The following is a 15,546-nucleotide window of genomic DNA, read 5'->3' as shown; positions in this document are numbered from 1 at the left end:
GCTATATATGAATGGGTTGCCCAAGATCAAATAGAAACGGTAGCACTATATTTGAAAATGCTAATCGACTGTGACCCTGCGAGGCATTGGCTCGTCCTCTCCGGTGAGTCGTAGATCCTCGCGTTCGCTAAAAGGAGGGGCTTCTAATGCCTACGGGTGATAAGTGGACCTTTAGACTCGCATCGATGTAATCGAGCGGTGGTGGCTGCATCTTGAATCTGTGTGGTGAGGAAGACCGGTCTTGTTCGGGCACTTTGCCATGTGCCCTTCTTGTCCACATTCAAGCATCCTCGTGTGCCCTTGCGACAAACCCCGGTGGAATTTCCCACAAGTAGCACACTTTGGATAAGGGTCGCTTGCTAGATGGTCCTCCTTTTGAGTCACTCCACGATTTGCGCTTCTTGTTGGAGTTCCCTTTCCAGTTGGAGCTGGCCTTGCTGTTTCGAGTGTGAGAGCTTCCTTGGCCTTTGGACTCGAGGAGACTTGCTTCATTGCTTCATCTGCTCGGTAATGCTCGTGGTCAAGCCATGCCCACTAGCTCCTCCGTGGTTTGTGGCCTATGAATGCCACCAGCCACATGCTATCTCTGGCCTCGGCATCTTGAGCATCAACCGGACTCGTTCCTTCTCTGTGTTGACTAACTCTGGACATAGACGAGCCAACTTGTTGAATTTCTTCACGGCTTCCTCCACCGAAAGGTTGCCCGACGAAACTCCGTGAACTCGTCGTAGTGGCGTTTGTAACCGCATGTGAAAGAACTCCTCGAAGAATTCCTTCTCAAGTCCCCCATGACATCCGATTCATCGGGCGCCTGTTCGATCCTTTCCCACCACATGCGTGCATCTCTGTCAGCAAGGAGGCACACTTCACCTTCGTGTTACGGCGGTCCGAAGCTCCATCGTGCTCTCGGTGTTTTGAACCGGGCTTGAGCATCCCATGGTTCACTAGTGCCCGAGAAGTTCTCCGGCTTGACTCTGCCACTGGATCGGATAGGCTTCCTTCCTTAGCTCACTGGAATTGCTGTCTTTGTCTTTGTAGGGTCGGGGTGGAACCTCTAAGACTCCGGAGTCGCGATTCGGTTCGGGGTGACGGTGGGGTATTCTCGGTTAGCCTTTAAGGTGGCTATTTCTGTTCTTTGTTACATTTATTCTTTAGAATCGAGCCACTAATCTTGTAAGGTCCGGAGGAGGCACTTGAGCGCCTCTTGCTTCTGGGGCTCGGTGGCTAGTGCCCTTCTAGGTTGGGCGTCCTCGTGCCATTTCTAATGACATAGAGAACATATGTATAACTAATACTATTACAGTTATATAATTTCTGATATCATGTTTAAACTATCATGTACTAACCGGCAATAAGCATATAACATGAACTGTAACTATAAGCAAGAAGCATATAACATGAACGGTAACTATAAACAAGAACAATAAAGAGAGTAGAGGTATTCTTACTTGGAAGCTGCAGGTACAATGCTGATGTGTGTGTAGGAAGTATGGAACACTGCTCTGATACCACTCTGTAACGACCCAGCTTCTAACTACTAGGCTGAGAGGCGAATCGCTACATTACTGCTAAGCTATACTGTGCGGAAAACTGGTCTAAATTGAAATTTTACTCTACTATGACTAAGACAGCTGATAAGAAAGGTCTAAAGACCTTCTTTTCTGGTGTACACATGCGGAAAAGGGAACTGGACATCCCAACTGAGCTAGGGACTAGGAACTAAACTTCCCAACTAGCTGCCGATCGATCCACGGATCGATCAAATTCGCTGCGATGTTGTGCCCTGCTGGACCGGTCTGCGGACCGATCCGACAGAGGCTGGATCGGTCAGCTGACCGATCCAAGTGTGTCCGGATCGGTCTGCAGACCGATCCAGGTACCTGGAGACTTGGGACTCGCTACTGTGTTGTACTGGATCGGTCGGCTGACCGATCCAGGAGGATATAGTAGCATACTGTATCTGCATGGATCGGTCGGCGGACCGATCCAGTGGCACAATCAGACTCTGATCGGTCTGGAGACCGATCAGAGTCTGATTTCACCCGGAAAATCAGACTTCAGCACTTTGGCGTGCCAAAACCCCACATAACCTCTAACTAATGCATCAGAAACTATTCTAACAACATGTAATAACATTCTAACATGATTACTGACATTTTAAAACATTCTTTCATAGTTCACTGCGTCCCAAATCTAAATTGCATGAAAGTGAAAGTATCAAAACTAATAAGCTGAAAGTAAATGCTAACGAGTTCTAATGCATAACTAAAACTTGTTAGATCCCAGAGGGTCTTTTATTCCAGTTCCTGCCACACACATCCTCATCTGCATTGACCTCCAGCCTCCGCTACTGGTCCACTTTTCCTTTACCTTTATCTGCAGTATAAGAAAAGTAGTATCTATAAGCTAAAAGCTTAGTAAGAAACCATCTACCTCACAAAAACATGCAACGATGCACATATGATTTGAAAACATGCTATTCGAAAACATACTGAATAGGCTAGCATGGCATGGCATACAATCATATAAACATGGCATACTGAACTAATCATGGCATAGCATACAAACTAATTTTTTTGTTAACATAGAGAACTGGACTGAAGCATAATGTTGAGCCAGACTAAACTAAACTGGAGCTGAAATCAAACTCAACTAGCATAACTGTTTTGAGTTTTGAAAACTAATACATAATAAGTGAAAATAATAATACATACTTGTTTGGGCTCGGCAACTGTACTTGTTGTGCGCGCATCCCTACTAGACCTGAATTTAGTAGGTTTACTAGGTTATCTGAACCTAGGGACGACTGTGGGAGTCCAACCCAATGAATATCTAATCCAGTACAGTGCCACTGAAAATAAAATACTAATATCTATAGCTAACTGATATAACATGCTGTTTCTAGGTTATCTGAACCTAGAGCTAGGTTGTCTGAACCTAGAGGCGACTGTGGGAGCCCACCCATTGGACCGTAGTCCCATATAGCTAAGATAAACTGATTTACTGTTTTAAACGCTTCTAATGCATTTAACTGTACTATTAAAATGCCTAAGTTGCATTTTTACTGATCTAGTTATTTTGTCGAACACTTAGTGTGCCCCAACTCTCCTCTTTATTAGGAAGATCACCTTTAGGCACCCGACAAGGTCTACAACCCCAACTAAAGAGGGTAGGCGTGTCCGGCCCATCTAAAGGTGCTCAACTAAATCCCTAAATCTGAGAGGAGGGTTAAAACACCCTACAAGTCAACCAAATCTGCATATTACTAATATAATACATAGAAAATCCAAACGGAGCTATTATACTGCAGGTGAGGGGTTTCTTACCTTCTATTCGTAATTTCTTACGATTCTTATCGCTAGGAATTCCGGTGGAGACGACTTCTCGACGATTCGCTCGCGTCTTCGCGTTCCCGTCGCGGAGATGAACCTTTTTCGTGTTGGAGTCGTCGCCGGAAGGTGATCCGAGAGCCCTTGGGCTTGGGCGCCGGGAGAGAAAGAGGAAGAGGAGGGTGGCGTCGGCGTTGAGGGTTTGGAGGGGGAGGAGAGGTGCCAAACCAATTCTAAAATAAACCAACCCAACTTAAGTTCCTCTATTTATATTAAGTGGTTTATTTAACCAACTCGAATATAAATTTAACTAATTCTCTTTTCTTTCAGCACGGCCCTGCTGGGTTCAACCGGTTACTAACATGATCCTTTACACCATAGGTCCCGGGTTCGATTCCCGCCTAAGCTATCCTATGGTTCTAATTATTTTTGCTACTTCAGCTACTCGGAAAATTCCGGAAAAATATCTAGAAATTCCAGAAAAATCGTAGAATAATTCTAATGCAAGTTTGAGAATTTTCGGGCGTTACAACTTCATGATCAGAAGGAATGTCAAAGGCATTAATGAGGCTCGTAGCGTCGCCCATGTCAAACCGAGTCTCCATGGTATTGTACCATAGATCGGGAGCGGGGTCGGATGGCTGCGATGAGCCAGCCATCACCGAAAAAACTAGTGAACCGGATCGACGGGGAAAAAGTTACAACAAGCAAAACAGCGTGGAACAGAAAAGCAACGAAGTGTCGAAAACCCACTGGACAGCAAGGGAAATCGAGAAGGATTGAGGAACGGAAGGGAAAAGGAAATCTTACGAGGGAAAGGGATCACCGCCAAGAAGCATTGAGTCGTCGGAGCTCTGGTCTCAAGAGAACGCCAACAGCTATCGGAGAAGAGGACGCAAGGAGGGGGCAAGGCGGCGCCTATGCTTTATAAAGGCGAGCTCGTCCGTCCAGGGTCGTCGGATCCAGGTCGCAGAGTTCAATGCACAGATCCTGCCGTTGAATTCGAATCAGCGAATGTCGCATCAACCCTGTCGCTTCGATCGTGCAGTGATGGCGGTAACGCCACATGGCGATCATCTACAGGATGACATTTAATGAAGGCCATTATTGGGCTTGGGCGCGCGCTTGACCTTAATGGAGCTGATTCGCACGAAAGCCGAGGAGATTTGAGTGACGTCAGCCTTGTCCATGCGGTTCGCGCCCCTCCGGGAATGCTAAGGGAGAAATCTCCCAAGTACAAATGCTTAAGGCGTCGATTGGCGCATGAAGATCAGTCTCAAGCAGGCCGATCGGGAAGCAACCAGCCCATTGGCCGATCGGTCAATCGGTCACCAGACTACTTATCCAGTCAGTCGGACTTGCATCCTCCTTCGATTAGACTTGAGGGGGAGGCACGTGATCCGATGGTAAGGTGGGGCTCGCCCAACAGAAGGTCAAGGTGGTCAGCGCCCCGGGAGTTCGTCCGATTGGGTGACCCATCTACCAAATCGGCACGGGGGATACCCGACCCAACACTACGACAGCTCGGCCAGATACCGAGCTTCCGACACTCAAAAGGCTCCAGTATGGAGGAACGGAGGCCGAGCGGCCGCCCCGCTCAGCTAAACAGCGGGCACATCCCCGACCAAGTAGGCATGGTTCCCTCGCTTAACAGGACGGAGCCAAGATAGCAAACCATTGGCCGAGCGGACATCCCGTTCAGCCCGGTCGCGATATCAACTTGACGACAGATTGGCCGAGTGGCTCTCCCGCTCGGCCTAGTAACGGACAAAAGGAGCAGCTGGTGATATCCTTCTAGGAACTCACGCTACTGGCAGACGGTGTGGTCAGCGGCATGGTCAAGTGGAGGATCGTACTATAGAAGTTTCCATTGTCTTGTCAGAGATATGCTGGGCTGATAAGGTATGGTGTCAGGGATGCTTTACTGACATATTCTTTCATGGTAAGCTTTGAGAAGCGTACGTACCTCGACAAGCGTGCGCACGCGCTCCCGGAGGCCCTATATAAGGAGTCCCAAAGCTTCATCGGAAGTATGTTCACTACTGTAGCTACAGTTGCGTTGCTGCTCTTTTCTCTTCTCTACTTCATTCGCTTGCCGCCGGTGACTGACTTGAGCGTCGGAGGGTCATCGCTAGGGAACCCCTCCCTAGCTCGGCACTAATGACTTGTGATTACAGGCTTAGCTCGTTGGAGGTCCACGTCATCTTCAGTCCACATCCAGTCAACGTGAGCGTCATCTCCCCAGCGTTCGTCGACTCGACTCTCGGACAAGATCACTTATAAACTTGAAGGGTTATAAAAATCGATCAAAGAATCGAAATGGTTAATTACCATTCGATCTCAAGGGAAAAAGGGCGGGTTAATTACCATAGTCGTTCGATCAAAGAATCGAAATGGTTAATTAGTAGCCTATTCGACATACACCAAACGTCTCTTTGAGAATTAAAAAACCAAGTAAAGTTAGATCACGTGGCGACACCATAGGAAAGGATATTTATGATGAATGTGATAAACGAATCATTACTATGATGTGTCATCACGCGTATGACCACATATTACTATGTATTTATGGCATTTGACATGCCCCTTTTCGAAAAGGATAAGCTTCAAATAGTATGCATAGCAGAATGACATCAGCCGGGACTAAAAGGTTGATCGGGAAACTAAAGATTGAAGAGGTTTAGTCAGTCAGTCATGGGTCTCCTTCGACTAGACTTGAAAGGGAGGCTTGTGATGTAGTAAATAGGAAAGGCCCCCAAAGTGAGGTCCATGGGTCAATGAGCCGGTGTAGGAAGCAGTCAAAGTCTAAAGTAAGTCAAGAGCTTAGTAGTTGGCCTAGAAAGACCTCCATCTCCTGACAGCTAAGGTCAATGGAATAGGCCCTAAGGGGCCCAGCTCCCCGGCTCGATCGGACGTCTACGGGGCCCTGCTCCCCTCCATCTCCCGATCGACTAAGGCTAATCGGACAGGCCCTTAAGGGTCTAGCTCCCCGGCTTGGCCGAAGGTCTACGGGGTCTTGCTCCCCTTTATCTCCCGATCGGTTAAGGCTGATCGAACAGACCCTTAGGGGCCAGCTAGACCAGACATCTATAGGGCCCTGTTCTCCTCCATCTCCCGATCGGTTAAGACCGATCGGACAAGTCCTTAGGGGCCCAACTCCTTGGCTCATCCAAATGTCTATGGAGGCGTTGCTCCCCTCCATCTCTCGATCGACTAAGGTCGATTGGATAGGCCCTTAGGGGCACAACTTCCCGGCTCGGTCGGACATCTATAGAACCCTACTACCCTCCATCTCCCAATTGAATAAGGCTGATCAAACATGCCCTCAAGGCCCAGTTTCCCAACCTGTAGTTGTACACGGAGCTCAACCCCCCTTCTGGATACTATGATAGCTCATTCACACCTCTTGAAGGACTAGACCTCCTATCTATGGCCCATTTCCTTAAGGGCGGCCCAATAGACCTTCTAGTCCATAAGCTTATTTCATCATTAATACAATATGACATTAATATAACAAATGAACTTGTCTGAGAATCAGAAGGTTATATCCTTTCACAGATACATAATACTCAACTCATATTTATGATGGGCCTGCAAGAAACTGTTGAAACATGGTGATTAGACAAGTTGTAAAACAATGATATGATACCTTATTAATGCGGATATTACAAGAGACATTATAAAAAGGATTCTTCTCTGTTAGCGCAAGTACGTGACTCTACCATTTTTCTCTTATTACGCCACTATTCCTCTTCTTCTCTCTGATCCTGACTTGATCGTCAAGGACCCTAGCTTGCTTATTGACAATTTTCCCCTCCTTCCTTTTGTTGATACTTGCTGACATTCCACGGTGCTCTCTTCTCGAAGTTTTCTTCCCGTCAAACTTCCAACCAGCTCACTAGTGGTCCACGGTTAACCACTTCTAGATGGGATCATATACGAATCCAAATCATTCTTCCGATCTCAATCCATTGTGAGAGTAAGCAGTATTCAAATGCTCATAATGACTTGCCATAAAACTTGCTAGAACAATCACCATTGCAGTGCAGAATAAGTGGACAAATAATTATTATAAAGTAAAATTTGCATTCAGGAAAGGTTTTTAGTTTTTACAATGACAACGACCACACAAGAAGAGAACGAGAAATCAAAAGCTTTATAGAACAATAATCACATATTTATTCAGAGAACTCTAAAGATCATTCCAACTGATCTATGCGTTATGTTTCTTGAGAGGAGGCCTCTCTTAATCAACCATGCGGATGATGCACCTCAGGCTGGCCCCTTGCAGCATGTAGTCAAATGCCTTGTTGATGTCAGAAAAGCTAACTTCATGTGTGATAAATTTCTCCAACTCAATCTCCTGAAGGATTAAGAATTATATATATTTGTGAATTATTCATATTATAAATTGACTATTAGGATGTGAACAAATAAGCTGAAGTATGTATGTCTACCTTGTTCAAGTACTTTTCGACTACACCGGGGAGATCAGTTCTTGGTTTATAGTGGCCATAGAAAGTTCCCTTGAGGGTTCTCTCGTTCAAGAAATTAACAGGATGAGTCTTGAAAACAGCATCCTTATGAGGCACCCCAACCAGCACAGCAACACCCCATCCCTGTGATGTCAACAGCAACAATGTTAAGGTAGTCTCAAGTATCAGTTTTAGGGACCCGAGGCTCGAAGCAGAGCATTACATCGTGAACGCATTCGAAAGCAGATATCATCGCATCAATGTTTCCAGTGCATTCAACACTTCGATCCACTCCACCATTGGTCATTTCAGCAATCACCTAAAAGAATAGAATGTGAGGTGAGTTATTTAGATTTGTATGAATAGTAGTAGTAAATAGATCTTGATACAAACCTCTTGAACAGGCCTGTCATAATCTTTTGGGTTCACAAATTCATTGACTCCAAAGTTCTTGGCTGATCAAGGAAAGAATCCATTAGTGTGTCAAATAACATCATTTTTTTTGCAGTTGAAGAGCATAGCCTGATCATTCACATTCTAGAAGCAACTACATGATAAATTTGTAAGATGTAGATGAACAAGTTCCAACAGCCTAAATTTTGCTATTTTACCTTCTTCAAATCTATTGGGGTTGATATCGACCCCAATTATCCTCGAAGCCCCTGAAACTCTAGCACCTTCAGCAGCCTAACATTAGCAAGGCATAGAGGCATTTGTCAATTTTTAGTATAAGCAATTTAAATGTTATCAAACTCGAGCTGCATAAACAGAAACTCACTGAGAGGCCCACAGCACCCAACCCGAAAATAGCCACGGCTGATCCCTTGGGTGGTTTGGCAACGTTAACAGTTGCGCCGAAACCTGAAAAAATCGATGAAAACTCATCAAGAGCAATCACATTTGTCATATGGTTTATCTTAACTCATTGAATTTTGAAAACTAGACATGAAATTGACCTCACCTGTGCAGAAGCCACAGCTAAGAATACAAACTTTGTCCAGAGGAGCCAAAGGATTGATCTTTGCAACGCAACCTGAGTGAACTACGGTGTATTCACTGAACGTTGATGTTCCGAGGAAATGATAAATGGGTTGGCCATTGATTGAGAATCGCGATTGACCATCAGCAAGCATCACTCCCCTGTCGGTATTTATCCTTAGGAGACTGCACATATTGCTGTCTGAGGATAAGCAATGGGCACACTCCTTGCATTCTCCAGTGAAGACAGGGAGGACATGGTCTCCTGGTGCCAAATCAGTCACACCTTCTCCAACACTCTCTACAATCCTAATCAACAAAATTATGAATTCAAATGAGAAGATATACCCTACCCTAAAGTCTCAAGGCTTTCTCGTTAGCAAGAGATAAACATAGCTAATGCAATTAAGAACTTCATATATTTTTTCGCAGTGACCTATGCTTGATACTAATGTAATTCAAAGTTTGCAACACCTATGCTTGATGCTAATGTAATTCAAAGTTTGCAACATATTTTAATAAGTAGAAAAGTTCATAAAACCCTAGATAGTTGGGATAAAGCATGACTTGATGATGATGAAGAAGAAGAAGCAGAAATAGTGAAGTCGAAAAGTTCATGAAGCCCAGAGTAGTCGGGACGAGCATGGCATGGCATGATGATAATGACAAAGCAGAATCAGTGAAGGAAGTCGAAAGGTTCATGAAGCCCCAAATTGTCAGGACAAACATGGCATAGGCTTGGTACAAAAGAAACGGTGAACTCGAGAAGTTCATGAAGGCCCAGATAGTTGGGACAAACATGACATGATTTGATCAAGATGATAAAGCAGAAACAGTGAAGTCGAAAGTTCATGAAGCCCCTAAACAGTTGGGACACACATGGCATGGCTTATGGTGACGATAAAGCAGAAACAGTTGCAAGCACATAAATACCCTACGATCTAGGAATACATAAGCTAAATTTACCTTGCTGGAAGCAAAATGATGCAATCAAGAGATCAAGTAAACAATTCCAATAACTTAACATGCATAAAACTTGTTGAAATGGAATTAAGAAGTTGAGGATTAGCAAAACTTTTTCTTCTTTCTTTTTGGTTTTTTGACTGTGAAAATGAATTACTGAAATCTAAGGAGCAAAGTAGCTACAAGGAAGGAAGGGACCGAGATTTAGTACCCTGCAGCTTCATGGCCAAAGATCCGAGGAAACATCGGTTTTTGCCCCTATAAAAAACGAACACCAAAAGTATTAAACATACAATCTCCAAGAACTAGATTTTATTGATAGTTCATATGCCAGAATAACATCTATATAGAACATTAAAAAAACTTACTTTAGCTTCCCAAAAGTAAACATCAGTGTGGCAGAGTGAAGTGAAGAGGATCTTAATTCTGACTTCCATTGCCTGAGGAGGTGCTACCTCCACCTCTTCTATCGTCAATGGTTTCCCTGCCTCCCATGATACAGCAGCTAGCCAAGAATAAAAAACAAAAAAAAAAACATCTTTGCTCAGTAAAGCACATTTCAATTCCTCGATTCTAAAAAAAAGGAATTCATCTTGACTATAAATCATCATTTTGTGTGGAGTTGGGGGAAAGGGGGAGAAAACCAACCTCTGCATTTGATGACTTGACCAGCGGTGCTCGACATTTCTCAGACACTTGAAAACTCACACTATTCCTTTGAAGAACACTATAAAGTGCTTTTCTTCTTTTTCCACTCCTGGGATGAGATGAAGATGGAGATGCTCGCAAGCATTTATAGTGGAAAAGTAAGAGAACATCACTCTGGCCTAATCCTTTTTTTAAGGCCCCAAATCAACGGCTGATGCATGAAACCAGACGCTGTGTCGAGGTCTCCCTCGCCGCTGAAGCCGAAACATGGTTTGCTCATGGCGGAAGGATAAAGGTCTGTGGGCGAAAGGCCACCGAAGAAACCGCCTCAGAAAACCAGAAAACCAGAAACTAGAAAGAACACGGGATTTCTTTGCTAATGATTAAATAAGAAAACGCCAAAATGAAAGGGCTTCTCGAATTAGGAATTGTCAAAACAGCATTTTCCGATTCATATAGTTTAACAATCGATTATGGAATTTAACTTGAACTAGAATATATAAAAACATCATCTCATTTTAAACTCTTTAAATTCATAAGTCCATTTTAACCTAAATCCACTGATTAATTTAGAGAATTCGTAATTGAAATCGACTGCCAAATTTAGAAGAATATAAAATTAAATATTATATATTCATTTAATTCTTTTAATTATATTTATATTTTTAAATATTATTTTTAGAACAGTAATTTTTTAAACATCGATTAAATTTTTAAATCGATTATTGCATTATAACAATCCGTAATATTACTCTGTTAATAAATATGATTTGACTGTATTAATTGATTCCAAAAGCAAAATAAAATTCAATACGTCATTTTGTCTTGTTTAAACTTAGTACGTGAGAACTTTTAGGTAATTTACCGAATAAACAATTACAACTAAACTATTATAACAGTTATTAAAATTATTATACCAATGACTCGGACACCTATAACAGCAACAATTTAGTGGCTATTAAATTTATAAATTCATTTAATAACTACTATAATATTATAATAATTATTACATAATTATTATATAGACTACTAAATCACTACTTAATAATTTTATTTTTTTAAAAAAAAATTAAGTAATATTTAACAAATTATAACTAACTCTTTTTATGTATAAAAATATTCTATATATAATAGTTTTGATAAGTTAAATTTTTTAAAAAATCAAGATATGTAACTAAATATTGTATTAGTCCGGACTATTTAGGTGTTAGAAATGATAATTTCCTTCGAATTTCATAGAAGATTTAATATTTGATTCGAATGGAAGAGGATATAGAAAGATTTTTTTAGATTCGATTAAATAATTGGATAATAGGATATAAGTATTCAGATAATTGGATATGAAGGTGAGTCTAGTAAAATCATATTCATATCTGATTTGAATATTTGATTAAATAATATATATTTTGATATGATATTAATTCTAATATATATTTTTTTAATGAGGATAGTTGGATGGATCGAAGTAAATTATTCGTATGAAAGATATTCAATCTTCTGATTGGTATGAATATGAGGATGAATAAAAAGATGGGGATAAAAGATAAAAGTTTAATGGAGATGGAGACTGGGATGAGAATAAATATAATAAATAAGGATGAATATAAAGATGGGGATAAAAGATAAAAATTTAATGGAGATGGAGACTGGGATGAGAATAAATATAATAAATAAGGATGAATATAAAGATGGGGATAAAAGATAAAAATTTAATGGAGATACAAATTGGGATGAGAATAAATATAATAAATAAGAATGAAGATAGAAAATATAAAATTTCGATCCAAAACTAGATTTGTTGTCATCTTTAAACATTGTTTATTGTAGTAAGTTGGGATCATTTGTCAACTGATATTAAAATATTTTATTATATGTGTGACCTTCTCCTTATAAAATATTATTGGGCTCCGAGTAAAGTATTCATTATTTATTCCTTTTAAAAATATATCGAGTCATGTTGGAGGAGTCCCATGGGTGAAGCTATTCCATGAGTGTTAGGATAATGTATGAAAATATTGTAAATACATTTTTTATTTTTTAAAGTGTTTTTTATGATTCTAATAATTAGGGATATCCTGTTTTTTTTTCTAATATCATTTTTTCCTTATTTAAGAAAGGAAGAGAATAAATGTATATAACTAAAAATATTGTTTCTAAACTTATTTATTGAAAATCCTAAGCTAAAATAAATTTTAAATTTTTTAAAATTAAATTTCAGCTCTTTTAGAAAAGGAAAAAATATTAAAGTTGAAAGATTTTTTTTCTTCTATTTTATATTTTTATATTGAATAGAAATTAAAAGGATAGCTTATTTTTAGTTATCATCAAAATGATGCCTTATTTTTTTAAAAAAATGAAAAAATATTTTATTTTATTTTTTAAAGTAACTTTATTCTAGTATTGTTATCGAAATAATTTTAGTTAAAATTATTACACATAGATTAGATTTAGTCAAAACTATTATAGATGAAATAACTTTAATTAAAGTTAAGATAATAATAATTAATTAATTTGGAATAAATTAGATCGCTAGCACAGTTAGATCAATTTTAATGCATATTTATTTTTCTCAAGAATCTAATTCATAAACAAAATAATTTATCTTTGGACGTGGAGGGCAGCTATTGAGTGAATTACCATAATACTTCCGGATTTATTCGATGAGCAAATCATAGAAAGATCATTTATTTTCAAGATTATTATCTGAGAGTTTGAATATCTAAATTAATAAAATAAAACGTGAGATCTTGGCTAGCCTTTGAGAATGAATAAATTATCTTTTTACTTTTTGACTTATTTAATTTACCATTCTAAGTTCTAACGAAACAATTTAGTTGTCAATCCGTCAAACTTACAAATTAATTGTCATAATTTTTAATGAGCGAAACCAAAACTAGAGAGGGTGTGTTTTCAAACACCATTTTAAGGACAGAGATAGATCACGGGAAAACCGACAGAATCTACCCACCGCCATTGACTTATTCATCGCGCAGCATCTTTACAGCGACTTTGTGGGTTTGTCGGAATAGGCCAGCTGTCAGATGATGACTCCAGTCAACAACTGGAAAAACTAAACCACATTTTGTGTGTGAGTGGATAAGTTTAAGTAATTAAAAATCTAATCATCTGAATGGCTAATTAACCTGGCGAGGTGTTTATTGCATCCGATCTAACATGCATGCACATGAGCTCATTACACACTTTCTTAGATTACGCGGAGTCCTTCGGCTAGGGTGGACTTCAGGTCCACTAAATTTTTTTGATTTTACTAAGAGTTAGAAAGGAGAGGAGAGGCTGAACAGAAAGGGCTGCGGAGTCCTCGGGCTAGAGTGGACTTCTGCTTCACCAAATTTTTTATTTTACTAATGCTCTGTTTACTCGGAAGGATGGATGAGTGAGTGAAAGGAAAGTTTTCTATAAGAAAAGTTTTTTACTGTTTACTTCACAGAAGAAGATGGATTATTCATCCTTTCTCTTGTTTACCTCTTCTAAAATAATGGGCAGACGGTTGACAAAATCATCCGTGGATCCATTTTGAGACATTTTTTCATCCCCTCAAAATCGGACGGAAAGAAACCATCCGTCCTTTGCTGCAACTCTGCCTCAGCTCCATTAGCTACCTCTGTCTGCTAACAGACCACCATCCCCGTTTCTTCCCTTTCTTCAACCTCGCAAGCACGAGTAGCACGAGCTTGGCAGATTGCGAGGTGGCTCTAGGAGATTTCTTCAACTTCTTCCACCGCTTTGTGTTTTTTGGAGACAAGAAAGGTTAGACTGATTCACTCCAAATCTTGCTAAAAGAATAAGATCACAGATCAAAAATTGCACACAGAAAGCGAGTGCTCTTTTTGTGGATTCTCGACTCACTATGCTTTATTATGCCGATATTTGTGGAGTCGTCGTGCTCCACCAGACGAGACTCCGAAGCCTCCGCGCTCCACCAGACGAGACTCTCATGGTGTGCACCCGATTCTACTCCATCAAGGTCTTCCTTATCTCTTTGTTCTATTTTTTTTTTATTTTTTGAGTTCGAGGTTTGCTGCATTTGGGAGGCAGCGAGCTGCAGCATTTGTTCATTGTGCCCTCCTTCCTACCGTTTCCTTCTCTTTCTCTCTTTCTTCCGAAAGATGCTTTTCTCTTCTCTTCCGTTCTTTTTCTTTTCTCTTCCTTCCCCATAAGGATTTTTTCCTCCCTCAATCCACGCCTCCGAGCAAACAGAGCATAAGAGTTAGGAAGGAGAGGGGAAAGAAAGGGCTGCACCTTTGTATGCGGTGAAAAAATAGTGAAAAAATAAAAATGAAAAAAAAAAATTGAGAGAGGCGTGTCCTATTGAGTTGCTGACATGTGAAAGAGGATTGACAGTGGCATGTTGCACTTATGTGAAAGAGATGAATAGAAAAGAAAATATATATTTTTAAAAAAATATTTTAATTTATTTTAAGAGCAATGATATACTCAAGGAAAAAATTTCAAAGAAAAGATTAAGAATATATATATAATTTCATGATCCATCATTTCATTTTTTGTGGACCCCATGAATTTATGTGTCTATCCTTGAACTTTTTATTGAAATTTTTTCTTTGAGCATATCATTTTTCTTATTTTAAATGGATCGAGTAATTTATTACTTGATTCAACTATAATTTGATCAAATTAAATATAAATTAATTTCGATTTGAATCTTGAAAAAAAAGTATTCATTTGATTATTCTTTTTAAAATTGAATTCCATTTGTAACCTCATTAACGCATTTCCTAAATCCCATATTAAGTTACATGTTGGGACCGATGTGCCCGCTAGAGGGGGAAGGGGGGGGGGGGTGAATAGCGTCTCACCCAAATCGATGACTTCCTACGTATTCTTTAGTTGCACAGTGGAATAATACGAAACTAAATACGTACGAATACGAAAGCTAAAGACAAAGAAAGGAAATGCAAACCAATATATGTCGATGTAACGTGGTTCGGAGATAACTTGCTCCTACTCCACGGCTGTCCCTAAGTTGGACGATCCCTCAATCCGTCGGTGCATTAGTCCCCAGTAAACTCCGGCTATCTCAAGTCGCTCCTTGTGGGTGGAGAAACCTCACCACAACTTCAACCAAGAACACTTGGACACAAGAGATCCTTGAGCACTTTGGTGACTACTAATTA

The 15,546-nt window shown here is 40.3% G+C and overlaps 1 protein-coding gene across 1 annotated transcript; it reads right to left on the bottom strand.

Annotated features, from left to right (window-relative positions):
• Nucleotides 1–7,395: 7,395 nt before the first annotated feature.
• LOC122029441 (alcohol dehydrogenase 3-like) lies at nucleotides 7,396–10,690 on the bottom strand. Its single transcript, XM_042588423.1, has 10 exons — nucleotides 10,394–10,690; nucleotides 10,114–10,250; nucleotides 9,957–10,003; nucleotides 8,766–9,091; nucleotides 8,583–8,665; nucleotides 8,416–8,491; nucleotides 8,198–8,259; nucleotides 8,028–8,123; nucleotides 7,787–7,948; nucleotides 7,396–7,692 (listed from the first exon to the last, which is right to left on the bottom strand). The coding sequence occupies exons 1-10, from the start codon at nucleotides 10,428–10,430 to the stop codon at nucleotides 7,576–7,578; spliced, it is 1,143 nt and encodes a 380-aa protein (XP_042444357.1). The 5' UTR covers nucleotides 10,431–10,690; the 3' UTR covers nucleotides 7,396–7,575.
• Nucleotides 10,691–15,546: the final 4,856 nt, after the last annotated feature.

Source organism: Zingiber officinale, chromosome 10B, assembly GCF_018446385.1.
Source record: "Zingiber officinale cultivar Zhangliang chromosome 10B, Zo_v1.1, whole genome shotgun sequence".
NCBI classification, from domain to species: Eukaryota; Viridiplantae; Streptophyta; class Magnoliopsida; order Zingiberales; family Zingiberaceae; genus Zingiber; species Zingiber officinale.
The sequence above is the reverse complement of the archived record's forward strand: the minus strand, read 5'-3'. Positions and strand labels throughout refer to the sequence as shown.